Source organism: Pleurodeles waltl, chromosome 6 (genome assembly GCF_031143425.1).
Source record: "Pleurodeles waltl isolate 20211129_DDA chromosome 6, aPleWal1.hap1.20221129, whole genome shotgun sequence".
In the NCBI taxonomy this organism is placed as follows: domain Eukaryota; kingdom Metazoa; phylum Chordata; class Amphibia; order Caudata; family Salamandridae; genus Pleurodeles; species Pleurodeles waltl.
In genome coordinates this window covers 1,134,108,329-1,134,126,833 of record NC_090445.1, presented here as the reverse complement: position 1 = coordinate 1,134,126,833, position 18,505 = coordinate 1,134,108,329, and the positions used below count along the sequence as shown (strand labels likewise).

The 18,505-nt window shown below is 44.8% G+C and overlaps 1 protein-coding gene across 5 annotated transcripts in view; it reads right to left on the bottom strand.

Annotated features, from left to right (window-relative positions):
- Nucleotides 1-18,505, bottom strand: part of PPIH (peptidylprolyl isomerase H) — a 166,364-nt gene that overhangs the window by 127,289 nt on the left and 20,570 nt on the right. For all 5 annotated transcript variants that reach the window (XM_069240333.1, XM_069240331.1, XM_069240332.1 and 2 more), the window contains one exon: nucleotides 11,410-11,474. In XM_069240333.1, coding sequence (XP_069096434.1) covers nucleotides 11,410-11,474 — 65 coding nt within the window. The remainder of the gene's footprint in view (nucleotides 1-11,409; nucleotides 11,475-18,505) is intronic.

Genomic DNA, 18,505 nt, shown 5'->3' with positions numbered 1-18,505 from the left:
GGGCTAGTTCTTTTTTTTTTTTTTTTTTTTTTTTTTTTTTTTTAACAGCAGTATTCCACCTTTATCCTCCTCATCCTCACTCAATACTTCCTCATCTCCCACTCCCAACTCTTTTTTCTGCCCCCTCGTTTACTATTTGAGGGTGGGACATCCTCTGCAGCCCCAGTTTAAGCCTTTGGTTTTCACTCACCTTCAGCTGTGCCTCCCTTACGCATTTTGTTATCACACCCACCCTATTCTTACTTTACAGCCAAGCTACTCTGCTTCCCCAACTCTGTGCTCGGCTGTTATCCTTCTCTCCGTTTCACTCCTCATCTACAAAGCTCTTCCTCAGTCCCTCAAATGTGGTGGCATGCATGAGTTTTGTTTTAACTTTAAATCTGTATATTTCTTTTCTAAAATATTTTAAACAGAAATGGTGTGTATAACAGCTTATATATGTTTTTAAGCGTTACATTCACAAGAGGCCGGCCAAATGAACTGTTTGAATACCCTGCATAATGATACTGGAACTGAACATGAGCTTATCCCTCCTTATTCCACTGAACACCAAGACTAGAAAAGATATGTATTATATTGTGGACAGGGATGGGGTTAGGCAGGCTGACTCGTTGATGAAGGGGGCTCTGAACCATGGAGTTCCAATTTCAAGTCTGAAGGCACCATAAGTTATGCAGGGAGGCACTGCATGACTTGGCATGTTAACATATACTTGGATAACCCAACATATGTTAGCATATAATTGGATATCCCAACAGTGCTGGCAGAAGTCTGGTTACAACCAGTTTAGATAACACTATCAGACCCTAAGGATGTGTGATGAAATATGATTGACAATTTGCATAAATATTGATCAGCTGTTTATAATCACTCTAATACACTTGATTTATAGTCAAATAGGGTATAACAAATCATATAGTAGAATACCAATCGTTGTGTTAGCATACTGATTTCAGGGTATGGAGCTCAATGTATAGCTATTCTGAATGAGAAATTTTCTGACATTTGTTTCGTGACTCCAAAAAACCTCTTTGCCACTTGAGCTTAACTCAGTTTGGGCAGGGTAAGAGACACCTTCTGCTTCTCTGGAAAGGTTGTATCCACCTTTTCGGGCTTAAGGTCGTACGGTAACAATAGAAATGCAGTATTAAGCTTTTCATCACATTTTCAATTTTTCATTCTAACTTATGCAACCTTTCCATTTTTTCATGCAAGTATTTGGTTTCTCAACCTCTACTATTTTCTTTAAATTTATTGTAAACGATGAAAAGAGGCTACACTGAGTTGTGGTCTCACCCCATCCAAGTATCTGCACAAGTGAGGTGGCCAAGAAAGGAAAGAAAAGGGTTCCCGATTACTAACTGCTTGAAATAAAGATAGTGCATTAACTAAATATCCCCGACAAAATTCCAATCATATACTTAAAAAATGGGTAGCTCCTCCTTATTTTTAAACATGCTGATCTTGTAACAGCCCTCCTTGGGAAGATAAAGATGCTAAATAACTACTGAGCTACCACTAATGAAAAGCTGGTTAAAGAGAAATCAAAAGAACCTTGGGAAGCTGAAGGACAATCAGGGAAATAATGTAAGAATCACCCAGTTTTACATTTCCCGGACAGCTAATGGAAGAATGGGGCCTGCAGACTTAAATCTTTTATATATTGAGGTTTCATTGTTATTTCGCAAAAGAATACATGCGCTGAAAAGGAGTTGTGTAAACCTAAAATAACAATATAGGGTATCACAACCTCCTGTGGGCAAAAAAGTCAGGTGCTCCTTTCCTACCAGCAAAATCATCAAGTCAGTGGGAAGACGGTTTGAAGGCATCACCACTTAGAAGATTAAGAGTTAAGGCCGTTAGAAAGATAAGGAGATGTTTAGAAGATAGTTTATACTGAATAGGTCAACAAATTCAAAGTACCAGAAACTGTGGCAGAAAATGTCTCAGATGAAGACTGGTATGACGCAAAACATATGAGGAAGACCAGAAGATCCGGAATATCTATAATTTCCAAAATACTGTTTGATAAGTGAAAGGTGACATCAAGTCCCTGAGGCAATCCTTTCCAGAAACAGAAAAAAAGAGACCCTTTAGGTGGAGATCATTAGATTAACCCTGCCCTTGGTGATGGAAATAACAAAGACTTGGGGAGATTGTCAGAGAACCCACTAAATGGTATGATCACAACCATAACAAGACTCATCTAACCTGTCTCAGTTGAAGGGGCTTGAACAAAACAATCATTCATGTATGGATCGAGTAGTCCCACCTGGTAATTGAGAACCCTTCCAACTAAATAGAGAGATACTTAGCCGGCACTATCATTACTGTGTTCAGCCCCAACTAACTCGTTCTTATATCTGTGGTGACACATGCAATAATGAATCCTGAAGGTCGGCTGAGCAAAGTCACTTTCCCTGCAGAATGGGTGATAGAAACTGGGCCAGTTTAAGTTTGCAGCATTGGCTTTGGCTGGAGTCCTAGAGATCTGGGGTGATGCAAAATAATCTTTTTGTTCTTCATGGGAAAAACACTAAGTAAAGCCCTAGCTGCAGCTTCTGGGACTGAACAATTGCTACAAGAAGAAATTGTATCTGAACTGGCAAAGGGCTCTTTTTTTTTTTAATAGTTTGTCATATTTTAGGTCACAAAGGAGTATTAAGGACCAGCAGGAAAATGATTCATTTTAAGATACAACTCACCCTTGGGTGTCTTGCATGCACACTCACTTGTAGAGAGAACAAAAATAAAACTTTTTCGAACATAAGGTGTGCTGGAAACCCCCTTTGGTGTATGCATTCCTCATGGCCTTGTTACCACTTCTAGAAATCTAAGAATGAAAGCAGAAACTCCTTGGCTTGCTACAGTCACCTTTTTCTGTGTGAAGATGACAGTCTAGAACAGGACTTGGTATTAAAAAAATGTCTGAGCTGCTTTAAAAGAATTGTAGTCTTGGATATTCGGAAAGACCAGCTTGTGCCTAGCTCAAAAAACACAAACTAGGAGCTGCACAATTTTGACTGACTGCAACAATCTTTTACTGCAACAAACTTTTCATCTGCATACTGAGAGAAGTATGTTTGCTGTGAAATTACCTTGCCTGCTTATCTTGCAGCAGTGATCAAGCACCCACCTCGAAACGAATGAGGAACCTAAGAGACTCTACCCTCACCAAAATCTTTAGTAATGTGGAAAACCTATTTCACTAATTTGTGTTTTCCCATGCCATGAATATCTATTTTTCTGGTTCTCATATGATTGGATGGGCTAGTTGGTTACAATGATGTTCTATTTCCAGAGGTTCCATCTGCCCATATTAGCATAACTAATGGCAGAACCCTATTCAGACGGCTATGGGGCAAGTAGGAGCTACTAGGTCCTCCCATGGGGGTTAAGGCCTTTTACTCCAGATGTCCTGGGTCCCACCCTATTACGGATCCTGCACAACTGCGCCAAGTACCCCGTAAGTACTTGGCTCTCCGTAGTTGCGCGGGACGAGCAATACTTCCGCTTGGTTGATTGGCAAAATATGTTCAGTAGCAGCAGCAATAAATGATTTTTCATAAAAGCAAGTATTTGACTGAACAAAGTAGTATTTATATACAAACGCAAAGTAAAATAGGATGTTCACAAACAATGCACACAGACCCCTGAGGTCAGGGCTCTAGTGTTTTATATTCAGGTCCCTGAGTCAACTCACCTCTTGCTATCTGTAGTGGCTATACACCATTCACTATAGGAGATATTCGGGTTAAGCGCTACTAGTAGTCTAAGTCTCAGGAGTTCCACTACGACTTTTTATAAAACTCTAAATACTATATGGCAGGTAGGTTCCCCCAGGACCGTCTGGCTCACAAATCTGTCTCAGCTGCAGCAGCAGGATATGACAGACCAAAGTCTCTGACCACCTGCCATAACCCCCCAAACCCCCTGACCCCCTTCACCGGTGCTGAAGCTGGAGAGGCTTCCTCAGGTAGGTTCTTCAAATGTGGTTCAGGACAAAATATGGCAATGAGGAGCTACGCTGCTGTCATTTTGGGTCATGTCAGTGGCACAAATGCTCCTTTCTAGGAACTTTCAAGAAATATGAGAAAGTGTACACCAATGCACAAATACCAATGACTGGTCTGAAAGTCTGCAGCTAACTAGCCTACCTGAACAAAGAACCAGAACTTTTAATTAGTTATATGAATGGCAAATTATCTGCAACAGACAACTGTTTTATAAACTGCTGCCTGGATTTCTACCTTATTACAACCTCTCCCGGATCACATTTCAGCGAAGGAAGCACCCAGATCCAGTACTCAGGCTTTAATTGGCTATTATGGAGATCAAAGTTAGCTAAGCACATCACCGTAGAGGGTAATGTCTTCTTGTGTTTACCTGTCAAGGAGTGTACAGGCTTCAAAGCTTTGTGTATGTTGACAAATAATTAACTCTCAAATTTGCTATCTTACCTGCCAACCATATGCCTAAGGTCTGCCTTGATGAATTGGTTGCCTAATCCATAACATGTGACACATGCATTGTAGACAGAATCCCTGCATACTCAATTCTTCACTCTCTTGACTAAGGGCCAGATGTACAAAGCAGTTTTCAAGTCGCAAACGGCGAATCGGCCCATTTGCGACTTGAAAAATGCTATTTGGGATGTATCGCAGTTTGGGTTTTGCGATTCGGTATAAGGAAGGGGCGTGTCACGCCCCTTCCTAATAACGAATCCAGATGGTACGTATGATTGTTTTGTGACCATGAATGCAGTCGCAAATCAATCGCAGTTAGCACCAGTTTCAAACTGGTGCTAACCCATTCCCCTTTGTGAATGGCAGCGAAAATATTTTTTGAGAGCAGGCAGTGGTTCTAAGGACCACTGCCTGCTCTGAAAAAATGAAAAGAAAACTTTTCATTTTTGATTTTGAAATGCATCTCGTTTTCCTTTCAGGCCATCACTGTGAGGGCGGCCATTCCCAATGGAGTTCCAAATAGCGACCTACCTCATGAATATTCATTAGGTAGGTCATTTGCAACCCCATTGGGAATTGCAAACAATGTCATTGACACTGTTGTACATCAGGTTTTGCGATTGATTTTTGTACATGTGGCCCTAAGTGAGGTTTCAAGACTCTTTTGAGCCTCATGTAATTCAGTTCAGGACTCCTCACTTTGGCTTGAACTACAATACAAGGTACTCGGATTACAGAAACCCCACATGGTCCTTTCTGTATCCCCACTTTAACGACTTCTGATCCCCTTTCTAACTGATGACTTTGAGAAACCCTCTTCCCCCTACACTTTAATGCTCTGAAATGGCATTATAAAAAACTATAACACCCATCACTAGATAAAACAGCTAAAAGGCTTATTAAATTTTAATGTGTGGATGTCCCTTAAGAAAAAGATTTCTAGCCTGCCATGTCTTTAGTTTTCTCTAAGCTTTTCCTACTTCCCTTCGCATCAATAATGTTAGGAACCTTTTTTATATCCAAGTTTATTTCTTTTTTTTTTTTAAATTAGAGAACAAAAGACAACAACAATACAGGGAGTACAGTAGAGCACAAGTACAATGGATGGGTCCGTACATGGTGTGCAGTTGGGAACCAAACATCCACCACCCCCAGCCCAGGGCAAATACATTGTTTGGTAGTTCAGTCCACAGTGTGCCCTCCATGTCCCCCAGGTTGCCTCGTATTTCCGGGCACAGCCCCTCGCCTCATAGATTGGCTTTTCCACTGTGCAGCACCAGTCCATCCCCGCTCGCCACTACGTGACGGACGGCATCTCAGGGTTTTTTTCCCATTGTTGCGCAATTTCTCGTTTGGCCAACTCTTCCAAAAGGCCCAGTATCGCCACCTTTACGTTCAAATCAATCAAGTGCTGGGGCACCACAGAAACTTCCCTCTCCACCCCCTCCCAGAAGGGGTGCACCTTCGGGCACTCCCAGGCAACATGCAAGAGAAGTGCCCCTGCTTAGTAGTTAATCTGCACCATCCTCAACCGCGCTGATATGGCCAGCTCCCGGGGTGCAGGGTAGGCCTCCCTCCAGTCGTCCTCGTCCAAGTCGCCCACCCAAGCCGCCCACCTGTTGCGTAGCCCTGGAAGTCCATCTGGTGCTTTAGTGAGTGGTGAGTCTGGGTAATGGCACCCCTTCCCAGTTTTCCCATCAGGAGTTTCGCCTCAAGAGTGCTATCTTCAGGGAGGGACTGGGCTGGAGACAGGTGAGTCCCTAGGGCATGGCGCAGCTGGAGGAAATGGAAGAACTGAGTGTTAGCCAGTGCGTAGTGGTCTTTCAGCTGTTGGAGTGACATAAGCCCCTCTGTGTTGTCACGTCACCCAGATAAGTGATTCCGATGTTGTCCCACTGTTTAAATCCCTCTAACTCAGCGACCTGCCGGAGCCACGTGCCCTGCCATAAGAGTGTCAACAAAGTGAGGCGTCACTCCCACCTCGTCTACCGCAGTGCCGCCTTCCAGCACTTCACCACCACCTGTGTACAGTGTGGGGCTGCATAGGGAATTCAGCCCCCGTATAGCAGTCCCAGGAGACCCTCAAAATTCACCTACCAGATCTCCAGCTGGTAAGTCAGGTCATCCCAACCCCCGTTGAACCATTCATTGATGGGGACCATCTGGGCTACGAGGTAGTAGATGTATAAGTCCGGGATTCCAATCCCCCCTTCATATGGGGATTTCCGCACCGAGCTGAAGGCCACTCAGTGCTGCGCCCCTTCCCCCCCATATAAAAGGAGGTAAGCTTGGAAGTAAGGGATCAGTACCAGGCCAAGGGACCAAGTCTGGGAAGTTTGTAAAGACGTACAAATATCAGGGGGGGGGGGGGGGGGGGAGAGACAGATCGTCTAGAAAAAGCCGGTGCAGCCCAAGAGGTTCAGGCAGAGGGGTCGCAACCTGCCCAAGTCTGCAGTCCGCACAAGGGGCTGGAAGTTCAGTTCCCAGGCCAGCTCATGGATTGTCGAGAGGTGGATTCCCAGGTATCTGAAGGCATTACGCCTCACCGGGATGGTGTGACACCATTCATTTCCCCCCGCCTGTACCCACACCTCCACCAGCACTGATTTCCCTGGGTTCAGGCGCAGACCCAACACCTCACCATAAAAGATAAGGAGCTCAAGGCATCAGGGGCCAGAGTCTCGAGGCCTCCCCAGAAACACCAGAACATCATCCGCGTACAGGGATACATCATCCTCCCATCCACTCCCCCACAGCCAGCCCCTCATAAGCAGGTCCCCCCCCGAAGAAGGCGGGCCAGTGGCTCAATGGCCAAGGCAAACAAAAGGGTCAAACCAGGACATCCCTGGTGCGTTCCTTTTCTGATCGGCAAAGAGTTCGACAAGACACCATTTACCCGCACCTGCGCCAACGTGTCGCAATAAAGAAGGTATGCCATCCCTCAAAATTTTGGGCCAAGGCCCAGGTGGGTCATCACCTCTTCCAGGAAGTGCCACGCCAGGGTGTCAAAGGCCTTGGGGAAATCCACAGGGAGTGCCAAATCCCCCTCTAGTCCTTCCATCTGGGAGAGTGCCACCTGGACCCGTCTCAGGCAGCGACTCTGCTCTTACCTGGCATGAAGCCACACTGGGCCGGGTGAACAAGGAAGGACAATGTACTGGCCAGCCGAGTGGCCAACACTTTTGCAAATATCTTAATGTCCGCGTTAATCAGCGAGATGGGGTGGTATGAGGAGCACTGGTGTCGGGGTAGGTCACTCTTTGGTATGACCACAATGGTGGCGCAATCCAGACCCAGAGGGAACGCACCCCATCGAGCCGCCTCCGCATAGGCGCTCACAAGATGAGGTACGAGGCGCCGACGTAACCACTGATAGTATTCTATCGGCCTGAAGGGCCGATATAGCACAGTCTACCTCTTCCTCCGTCATGGGCAGGTCCAGCTCCGCGGCTAAGGACGCCGGAATAGAGGGAAGTGGAATATCTTTCAAAATGAGGTTGTCCCGTTCTGCTGGGGGCTGGGGCACTCAGGAGTAGAGATCCTCATAATAGCAGGCAAAGGTGCGCACTACCTCCTCTAGGCCCTTCCGTGCAACGTCAGTCCGGTCCCTAATGAGGAGCACCACCGGTGCCGAAACATCCCAGGTCGCCAACCAGTACAGCAGTTTCCCCATCTTATCACCTAATTCATAAACCCTCCGGGTAGAGGCCTGCCAGCACTGCCTGGCTTCTGCGAGTGATACTTGTTGAATCTCTGTGCGCAATAGCGTCACCGGTTCCTCCATCTCCTGGTCTCCGGGACGTCGAACTTGACCCTCTTAGTCCGTCAATTCACCCTCCAGGTCCATCACCCTCTGCAACTGTCTGGCCTCCTGCTGTCTGACGTATCCCTCAATGACCCCCCTCGGGGAGGGTTTCCTATCGGCCCATAAGATCCCCACAGAGGCCACTGAACCCACATTTTCTTTAAAGTAGTGATCTATTTTCTGTTCAAGATATGCAAGGCAGTCAGGGTTTTTCAAGTACCAGGTTCTGAAGCGCCACAAAGGGCTTCAGGTTTGCAAAGGAGTCCCCGAAGCCATCACGATCGGCACGTGATCAGAGATCACGCGCACTAGTATTTGCATGGAGGTCAATCCCAAGAAGTCCACTGCTGAGAGCCAGATCTGATCAATCCGTGACACCGTGTGATGTGCTGTTTATTGATGCGTAAATGCCCTTGTCTGCGGGTGCCACACCCGCCAGGCATCGCACAGGCCTAATGAATCTACCCACATCATGAAACTCGACATTCCGGCCCGCCTGCCAAGACGGGGGTCGGCTGTGGTGTCTCGAAGCTGGTCCGGTACTGTGTTAAGGTCCCCGTCAGCAAACGTGCTGCCCTGCGGAAGGGAGTCTAGCAAGCTACACGTGTCGGTAAATGTGGACCCCAGGAGTCATGGGGTGCATAGCACAAAATTATGTTAACCTGTCTCCCAGCCAGGTGTCCCTCCAGCCCCACATATCTCCCCTGGGGGTCAGTGTGCACTTGGGTCACCAACAGGGGCAGCGACCTGTGAAGTAACAGCGCCACCCCCCTGGAACCCCTCAAATAACCAGCGTGGAACACCCGCTCATATCCAAACCTCCCAAGAAACGTACATTGGGTTCCAGCTAGATGGTCTCCTGCATGAGGACTATTCGCAGCTCGTCTACCTTATGTTCCACGGCCACATGTGAGTACTTTACATTGGGTTCCTGGTAGATGGGTCTCCTGCACGAGGACCAAGTCCGGTCGATGCCTTTTAATGTAGCGCCGCACGGCAGACTTCTTAATTCGGTCTAACAGGCCGTTAACATTCCAGGACATGAGTTTGAACATATTGCTGTTATGTTAGGTAGAGCTTGGCGCGCCCAGTGCCCCGTTACCAATCTGTTTTGCCCTGCGTGCTGGCCCTCAAAGCCACCTTGGCCTGCATGTAACTGCACACACTACTCACTGCAAATGTAGCAAACTTATAAAGGAAAAGGTTAGTGCAACTAGAGTGGAAATTGAGAGTGAGGATTGTCCCAGTCAATGCAAACAATGTTTGAGTGGCTGTCAAGTCCTTGTCAAGGACATTCCCCTCCTGTAGTTCGTGAGCCGAGTGATCTTGGATGCTCCCTCGCCGGCCCCCAGCTGCCAACCAGGCCCGTCGTGACCTGGATCGCTGCCTGGCACCCGTGCCGAGAGGGGAGCCCCATCAGGGTCCTTTGTCTCTGGCCCGCCTCTCCTCCCCTCCACACCTGTCGCAATTCTCTTCTCTCCACCGCCCAATCCCAGGCCTGGTCTGGGGTGTCGAAGAAATAGGTAGTGGATTGAAATATCACTTTGAGGCGGGCAGGGAAAAGTAGCATATAGCGGAGGTTCAACATACAAAGTTTCTTTTTAACCGCTTCAAAGGAGCCTGCGCTTCTGTTGTACTGCCCTGGAGTAGTCAGGGAAAATCATGACCTTAGGAGTTTTTTGGTGTTGTGGGTCCTAGCCTCACGCAGAATTGCGTATCTGTCCCTGAAATTCAGGATCCGCAGTATCCTAGGACTAGGGGAATGGGTTGCAGCGAATGGGGGCCGAGGCGCCAATGAACGATGTGCGCAGTCTATGATGAAGTTAGTGGACAGCTTGCCCACTGCCATCCAGGCGCAGAGCCATTCCTCTACTGACACATCAGATGCTTCTAGGGCATCTGGCAGGCCCACCATCCGCAGATTGTTGTGCTGAGCGCAGTGCTCCGCATCCTCTACCCTTTCCTGTACTTCTGCCACCGATGTCAGGAGGGTTGAAACGTGCCGTTTAAGGGCAGCCAGGTCGTCTTCCACCGTTGAAATGGGTTTCTCCGCCTCGTTCACTCTCTGGGTCACACCTCGTAGGTCCTGGCGGATCAGCGAGAGATCTATTCGCAGCTCATTTACCTTATGTTCCAGGGCCACAAATGAGTCTTGGATTGCCTTAAGGATCGCTTCGAGGTCATTGTCATCTGGGCCTGCGTAGGCTGCGGCTGTTTGATGCGGCCTAGGACCGCTTGTGAAATCCACCTTCACCCCCGGGCGGACTTAGTTCTCAACCACCATGCTGTCCTCCCGTCTTGTGGGGCCTACAGCGCCCGGACTCTCCATGTGGTACCTGCCATCTTAGGATCAGGCAGGCCTGCCGCGGGTGCGTTGCACTGCCTGAGGGTGTTGACTCCGCTCTCCTCTCTTTCCTCGACCAGGCCTCCCCTCGACCTCTGTTATATTGGGGGTGGCGGGAGTCCCTGAATCCAGTGTTTGTAGGGCCCCGAGAGCTAGGGCCCTAATATGGCGCCCGACATCTTAAAGTCAGGCGAGCCCGCTGCAGCTGCGGCGATCCAGCCCCCCCAGCACCGGCCTTGACCGGGCCTGATCCATCAGCCACTTGTAGCACCTTTTCAGCGCCCCAGTGCCTTACAGTCTGTCGAGGTAGGATGTTGCCGGATTCCGGGCAAGCCACGGAGCCCTGCTAAAATGCGGCCGCCATGTTGGCTTCCGAAGCCACGCCCCCAACGTTAGGTACTTTTAACACATTCTAAATAAAATGCAGCATTTTTATTGAATTGTTCCGATCTCAACATTCTGTTCTTTGATTTTAAACATAACCAAATTATACTTGTCAATGTTCTGGACTATAAAGCACAGCCTTACACTTACATGCTTCCAAAAACACATACTTTATAAGCAGGTAAATTATTCTGGTGGAAAACGGACGCTGCTTTGCTCTGGCTGAGCAGTCCAAGTTTTTCTTGGATATTGAATTTCAAGTACCAGGGTACCTTCAACTTGGTTTACAGTCTTTGAGGCAGGGTAGAAATCCTCCATACCTCTTTTTTCCTCCCTTTATTGGCCTTTACCGTTATAAATTAACCATAGTTAGACACTGTATTTGAGTAGAGTAATAATAGTTATGGTACCTGAAATTTTCTGCAGTTTTTGGCACAGTGTCAGCAAACAGTTCTACTTTCATACGCCCTACTTCCTGGAAAACAAAAACAAAAACAAAAACGTAGAAAAAAGATTGAAGATTGTTTTACCTAAGAAAATTATTTCAAATGGTAACATTTCTCAGAAGTAACACACCAACAACATACTGAAAAGTGTGTAGCACGTAAAGAAAAAACAAACAAACAATCTGTATTACACAACATAAATATAGTAAGTGTGGTTCTTGGTATGTATAGCATTTCATTGACAGTGCTATGTAAATAAAGAATTGGCAATAGTACTACCATATCCTGCCTAACTTATAGCAAAGACAAGGGGCATAGGGCAGGACTGATATAGACAGTTTTCACCAACAAGAGGCATTTCAAAAGGGAGGAGAGCATGTCCCCAAAAATCTCCCTTGCACTGTAGACTTTAAATCTAATGATTCATCTCTTTTATCCAGGCGTTATTTCTCGCCGGAACCCACACCTACTATAGTCCTGCCTCAAACTCCATTAACTTGCAAATTAACATCCCTTTACCTCGGCACCATCCTGAACTCTAGCCCTGGCCACCTAAACTATACTGCTGTGCCACCCCTCCTCTTATCTATATCCTTGCACTTCACAAACTCTATCCACATTTCTGATTTTCTGCTCTCACCCCAACTCCAACCCTTTCTTAACCTTGCCCATTCTGTTAACTGCTCAATGTTACTACTCCAATTTCACACTTTCAGAGCTTTAGTTTGAGTCTATTACTAGTATATCTCACCCCTGGGCCAGTCATATCCAAGCAATTGCTTGGCATAGGCAAAAGGCTCATGGCAGTAATACTAGAACACTACAAATTAAGACAAGTGAAGTCAAAGAAGATAAGTAATGTGAATATTTAATAATTGTTCTCGCCCCGAAGGAAGATAGTGATGGAGTTCTGCAGCACCTACTATCAATTTTCCTAGATCAATAACAAATTCCACATTATACCACTCACTGGCACACACACATAGCTAACTATTGATAAATATGAAGATTTAAATATATACACAGTTATTGCAGTGCCAACATATGTGACTTTAAATTACATTTGAACTCTGGCGACATTATGATAGCAGCAGTGACCATAGCAGGACAATAGTAGGCAATTTTTATTCTTGAGCTAATCCACGTGTTCTTTGATGTACGTTTTGATAGGTGTTTTGTAATGATACACCCATGTAACTAGCAATAAAATGTAATAGCTAATTTGTTAACTCAGTAACACAAGAAGCCCTCAAACTTTGTTACAAAATCCTCAAAAACTCCAAAGTTTGAGGATGCTGAATCTAGTAGCACATTATAGTTGTTTGCTCCTATTTTGGATGAGCCTGCGTGTTGTTTAAGCTGGTTAAATAAACTGGCATGGCCATACATAAGCATTTTTAGCACAGAGTCTGGTGGCTTATTGTCAATGTCTGCAAACTTTTTAAAAAAGCTGATAAACAGATTGCTCATCATCAGCCCACCCCTATCCTAACTTGCTGAAACAATGTCAAACTAATTTAGATTAGTCCTCTTCAGAGACTCCAGTAGTACTTTATCACCCCTGTACACAGAGCAAACCCCCAAATTGCCCACACTGTATCTAGCTGGCAATCTCCCCTCTTCTTTAAAAAACGCCTGAGACAAACATATTGGAAGATTTTAATCTATGGGATGTACTGCAAACATTATTTACATGCTGTAATTTCATTTACACAAAGGGAATCTTTTCTTGCAGTCTACTGAATACGCCGGTTAATCATATATTTCATTACATCTACTTTAGACACTCCACTTGGGTATCAGACACAGGAACCTAAGTTAATAAGATGATAAAGATGAGCGCACTATGAGGTGATTGCTATTCTCAAGTCTTGATTTACTTCACCAAACAAATGTCATGCTAATAGGGTGTAGGGCATATTTTCCATTTCACTCCTTTACACCTATTATTACATTGGCACTACAGTTGTCTGTACAGTCTAGTCACATACTGTGATTCACAGTCATTCAGAGAAACATCCACCAAGGTGTCACACATTTAGATGCCGCAGCACACTCAAACACCAAAAAGGGCTAATCGATGGGCTGAAATCCCTTCAACTTCATTAACCAGATATCCTAGTCCCTCTCTCCTCTCTTAGGGAATGTACACAGAACTGTGGGGATGATGTAACAGCATTGTTGTAAGTCAATGTGAGATAACAATGCTCTTGTGTTTTGATGTAGACACACCAAAACAACAAGCCCGCAATAGATTCTTGGCTGGGAAGTGACAGCACAAAATTGGTTCTGGATCAAAATGGACACAGGAACCATCCTAGTAGAGGGTTTCTCATCTACAAAAGGTTACTAGCGCTAGCAATGGTGACCTATTAACCATAGCTCTCCTACCACAATAGAGATGTTCAGAGGATCCAGGTATTTGTTGGCTTCATCACGCATTTCTACTTCTGGCCCCACTGACTGCAGCTCTATTGGAGCAAGACTGCAGTGGAGATAGTCACACGCATTGCAAGTTGCGAGTTTGAGAGAAGAAATTATTTTCATGGTTTGTTGGGGATGGAAATTGAGCTGCAGAAGATATCTGCTCAAGTCAGTTTAGACGCAGAGAAGAAAATTATGTTACTTTTATTAGACCCTTTTATGATATTGATGTAGTAATCTACCAGCTGTGATTTGTGTTAAGCTGTAAAGGTGGCTTGTTTTGTTCCTTTTAAGAAGATCTTTGAAATGAGTGTACTTTTGAAAGATCACAAGCATGCTGCATGACCACCAACTTAAATCGGGTTACTTCTAGCCAAGCTGAAGTTAGGGTTGATTGAATAAAGGGAAGAAGCAATACACTTTATGCAGTACAAATCACTCTACTCAAAAGAACTGGGAAAGCAAATGGTTAGAAGAATGTGACATGGGATCCTCAATTTGTGTTACTTTGAAACTAGTGAACACCATTTATATACAGTTCACTGCAGTAAGCACATGAACATCTAAGTCATCTTAATGACATTTAATCTAGTGTGTCTGTGCTAGCAAATCTCTGCTGTAGGTAAAATTAACAGTGTGAGGTATGGGACCAGGACTGGAGACTGACCAAGGATTAGACATTTTGATTGTGCACAGCCCAAAATCTTGCACTACATCTTGATATTGACCTTTATTAGGCCATCTAAGCTCCTGTTTCTTGGCCACCTCCACTGGCACTCAGACCACCTTATCTTCTCTCAACAGGCTGACAAATACATCAACCCTATCCTAGTCTCCGCCTTCTCCTATGCCATGAAACAACTAAGACTAATGCCACATATTTTATCACCCTCAGGAAGACAAATGTTTATCTCAGTATAAGGTACTTGAAGCCTGTAATCTTCAGGTTCCAGGTATTTTCCATGCAGTATGCCAACTATGCACCTTAAACCAGGTCATTGCTGTGGACTATGTGTCCAGCAGTACACACACAGGGCCTTGTATGAGGTATTTTAGTCCAAATTACCTGATGGTATTCTGCGTCCAGTGAACTCAGAGGTTAGTGAAAGGTGGGAGGTGAGTACTAATGTGTGATCTGGTGATTGCTGAAGAACAGTCAGAATACCTGGGACGCTTGTGGACTGAGGACTCATAGTTTGAAAGGGAGGAAGAGAATGGTGGCAAGGAATATTGGTAATCATTTTGCTTTGTAACAAAATGTGAAAGCTTGGGTGAAGAATTAGACTACTTTGTGCCCTGCAATATACTTCTATTCTTACTTGTAAAGGTCTGCATCAAGACGGCATTCTGATCCTCAGTTATCTGAAGGACTTTACCACAGCCACTTAGTTTGCTTTACTGTTTGTTTACAAAATCGATAGGACAACTGGAGGTCAGAATACAGCGTTGTTTGAGGCCATTCCATGTGACAATTGTCCTCGAAATTTCTCCCTTATTGCAGGTTTTGGCCTGAACCCACCTGTTGGTATACAGTAACTGAATAGCCGTTAAGAGGGTTTATGAAATATTCAGTTTTCAATGCAGTTTTTCCCAGAGCAAATCATAATACACTTTATCAAACACAGATTTTAAGTCAATAGAGCAGGCGTACAAGAATGGCTGTTGTAATCGCCTTTGGTGTGAGGACAGACAGTGTTAGAATAAATTAGGGCTGTGCCAATGCCTGGACGAAAGCCGGTTTATATAAACGGATTACGTTCTTGTTCTGTGGTTTAAAGTTCAAGGTCATGCAAAAATCCTGTTCGCAAAGTATTTTGCTTCAATGAGAGTTATTAGGCGATAAAGCTCAGGATAGATGGGTTGGAGAATAGAACCATGACACAATGTTGGGATTAAAGAAAGGTGTGACAACTGAAGCCAAACTGGACGTATGTGAAGAGAGCAGGTATTACAACGTAGGACATGCTGTCATGCAATTCTTTTTTGACTATTGAAGTCAACTTTTGCTAATCCTGGACAGCTCTTTTGATATACTTTGAGTGTTATCAACTGAGGCTTCAGCTTATGAGTCTGATGATTCTGCGTCAAAAAGGAGGGCACGTATTGGTGTAGACATACAGAAATGTAATCCATTATGCATCCGAAACATGTTCATTTTGCATCAATGCATGATTTTTGGTCAGCTCATTGATGGCTGTCCAGAATAGCATTGGATTACATTTACTGCAAGCTGATATGAGTTTGTTCCATAGATTGGCTCTGGCTTGTTTCTTGCATTCCAGATTGCTTTCTTGTTTGCTATTCGCATTTATTTCATTCTTAATGATAAATTGTGTTTAGTGTTTTTTTTTATTTTTTTTACTGTTTTCTAATTGCTTTCTGAAGATGACTTTTCCCCTTTTTGTAATACTTTACCGAACCATGAGGTGCTGATGTACGTTCCCCTTAGTTGCCAGGTAGGTTTGGTATGTTTATTATCTTCAGTTAATATCTTAGAAGAATAATCTTCCCAAAGTTGATCCAGCCGATTGTGCTTTCGCTCAATTTTGATTATAGGCTGCCTCCTAGTTAAACTAAACGGTCTGTTTAGTGAACTTTTTGTTTTATAGGTTCAGAAATATACAAACATGGAGATCCATCTACAACAGAAAGAGCTTATACCATCTTGGAACTAAGAATTGTGGAAGAAGGCTTAACATGCTATGTTTTGAATGCCACTTGAGTTCTCCAAATTCATAGCAAAGATTATATATATATATATATATATATATATATATACACACACACACACACACACACTAATGTTTACAACCAATTTTCAGAAAACATCAGTCTTATTTAATTGCCTGAGAGCACCAATCCACCTTGCAAAAATGTTTTTTTTATATAAACCGTGACTATATCATTAATCAATTAAAGGTGTGAGGTTAGGCTGATTGTCAAGAAGTTGCAATAGCTGACCTTGCGATCAGAATGGCAATGAATTAGGTTCTACTTGCTCCAGTCAATGCTAACCCTAGGGGCCTTGAACTCCTCATTAATATCACCAGTGCATGCAATACTATTAAGTTAATAAACAGCTGCTAATGGCAGCTAAATCCTTTTCCCAATACATCGGTAGGACTTTCAACTCCACATCATATGTAGCCAAGTAACCTTCTCCCCAAAACTAGAGGATTTAAATGCAAAAATCATAAAAATGTTACTAGACCTACAGATGTAGTGACTTCAATAATCTACCCGTCTTAACTAATATACTTGTCCTGAAAACTGGTCTCAAATTATTTGATCCCAGACAAATATTTTATTTTACAGAGTCACCTTCTTCTTTATCACATATGGATGTTCATCAGTTCTGTACAAAACAACTGATTTGTTTGGTCTATTAGACTACACTTTTGCTCGATGTATAAGAATACAGCCCACTTATAGCACACACATGAACCCAGACTTGCCTCCCAGATCACTACTAGAGTCATCAAGGATAGGGCAGGAATGTTTCTTATTTCACGTTTAAAAACTTGCTTCTAATAAATATATTACTAACGTATGATGCAATAGTGCACTGTCATATACAAACAGCACATTTTCCATTGAAATGGCTACAAACATTCATTACGAATATGCAGTTTTACTGATAAATCTATATAGCGTACAGACAATCTGTGGAACACGAGTTTCAGCAAAAATATTATATCATTTGATCATCACCAAGTAAAGTGTTCTGATCTGTTTTCATCCCATTTACATCTTTTTTGCATCGCACATGAGTTTAAAAAAATGTGCTTTCAAAACTAATTGAATGTATTTTGAAATGTTTGTACAGTTCATTTACAAGCTATTAAAATGTTGTGTTTTAGAAGAACATGGACAGGGCCACGAAGGAAGATGGCCGCCTAATCTCGGAGCTCCGCGCTGCAGGGACCCTGGGGAGGCGGCGGGGGCCTTGCTGTGGCCACACTGAAGAATCTATCAGGCGGCGGAGTGATCCAGAGGCCTCTGGGCCCCTGAACCGGGGGTGAAACGGATCGTGGCCGAGACTTGGAGGGCCAGCGGCTGCCCGACGGGAAGAGGCCTACTCAGGGGGCGGAGCAGCGCCATCCTGGTCTCGCGGTCGGCCCACTGAGACAGGGCTGAAAAAGAGGCAGAGCGTTGGGACGGCCCGGTGAGTGGCCTCGGTGACTCTTACCACGCTCCGGGCCCTAGACACCCTTAGCCCCCGAGGAAGGATCAGTGGTGGATCACGGAGGGACAGCGACGAGACCCGCGACGAGACCCAGCGCCGGAGGCCTGACCGAGGGGGCGGAACCGCACCCTCGAGTCGGAGAAACAGCAGATATCCCGGCTACCATGGACCGGCAGCGCCCGGCACCCTCGGCAGGGATCTTCGAGCCTACTCCTACATCGGAGGGAGAGCGGGGAGCAGGCGGAGGAGGAAGGGACATCGACCATCGAACTGCAGGAACAAAAAAGGGACATGCAGTAGGTAAACAGATAAAAGAACTATCATCTACAAAACCGACAGAAACAAGTAAAAATTTAAAAACCAGGAGGACAGAAGAAGAAACTAACAAAAAAAAAAAGAAGTAGAAAGAGAGTGAAAAAAGAGACAAAAGGACCACTATTGGACAGGGAA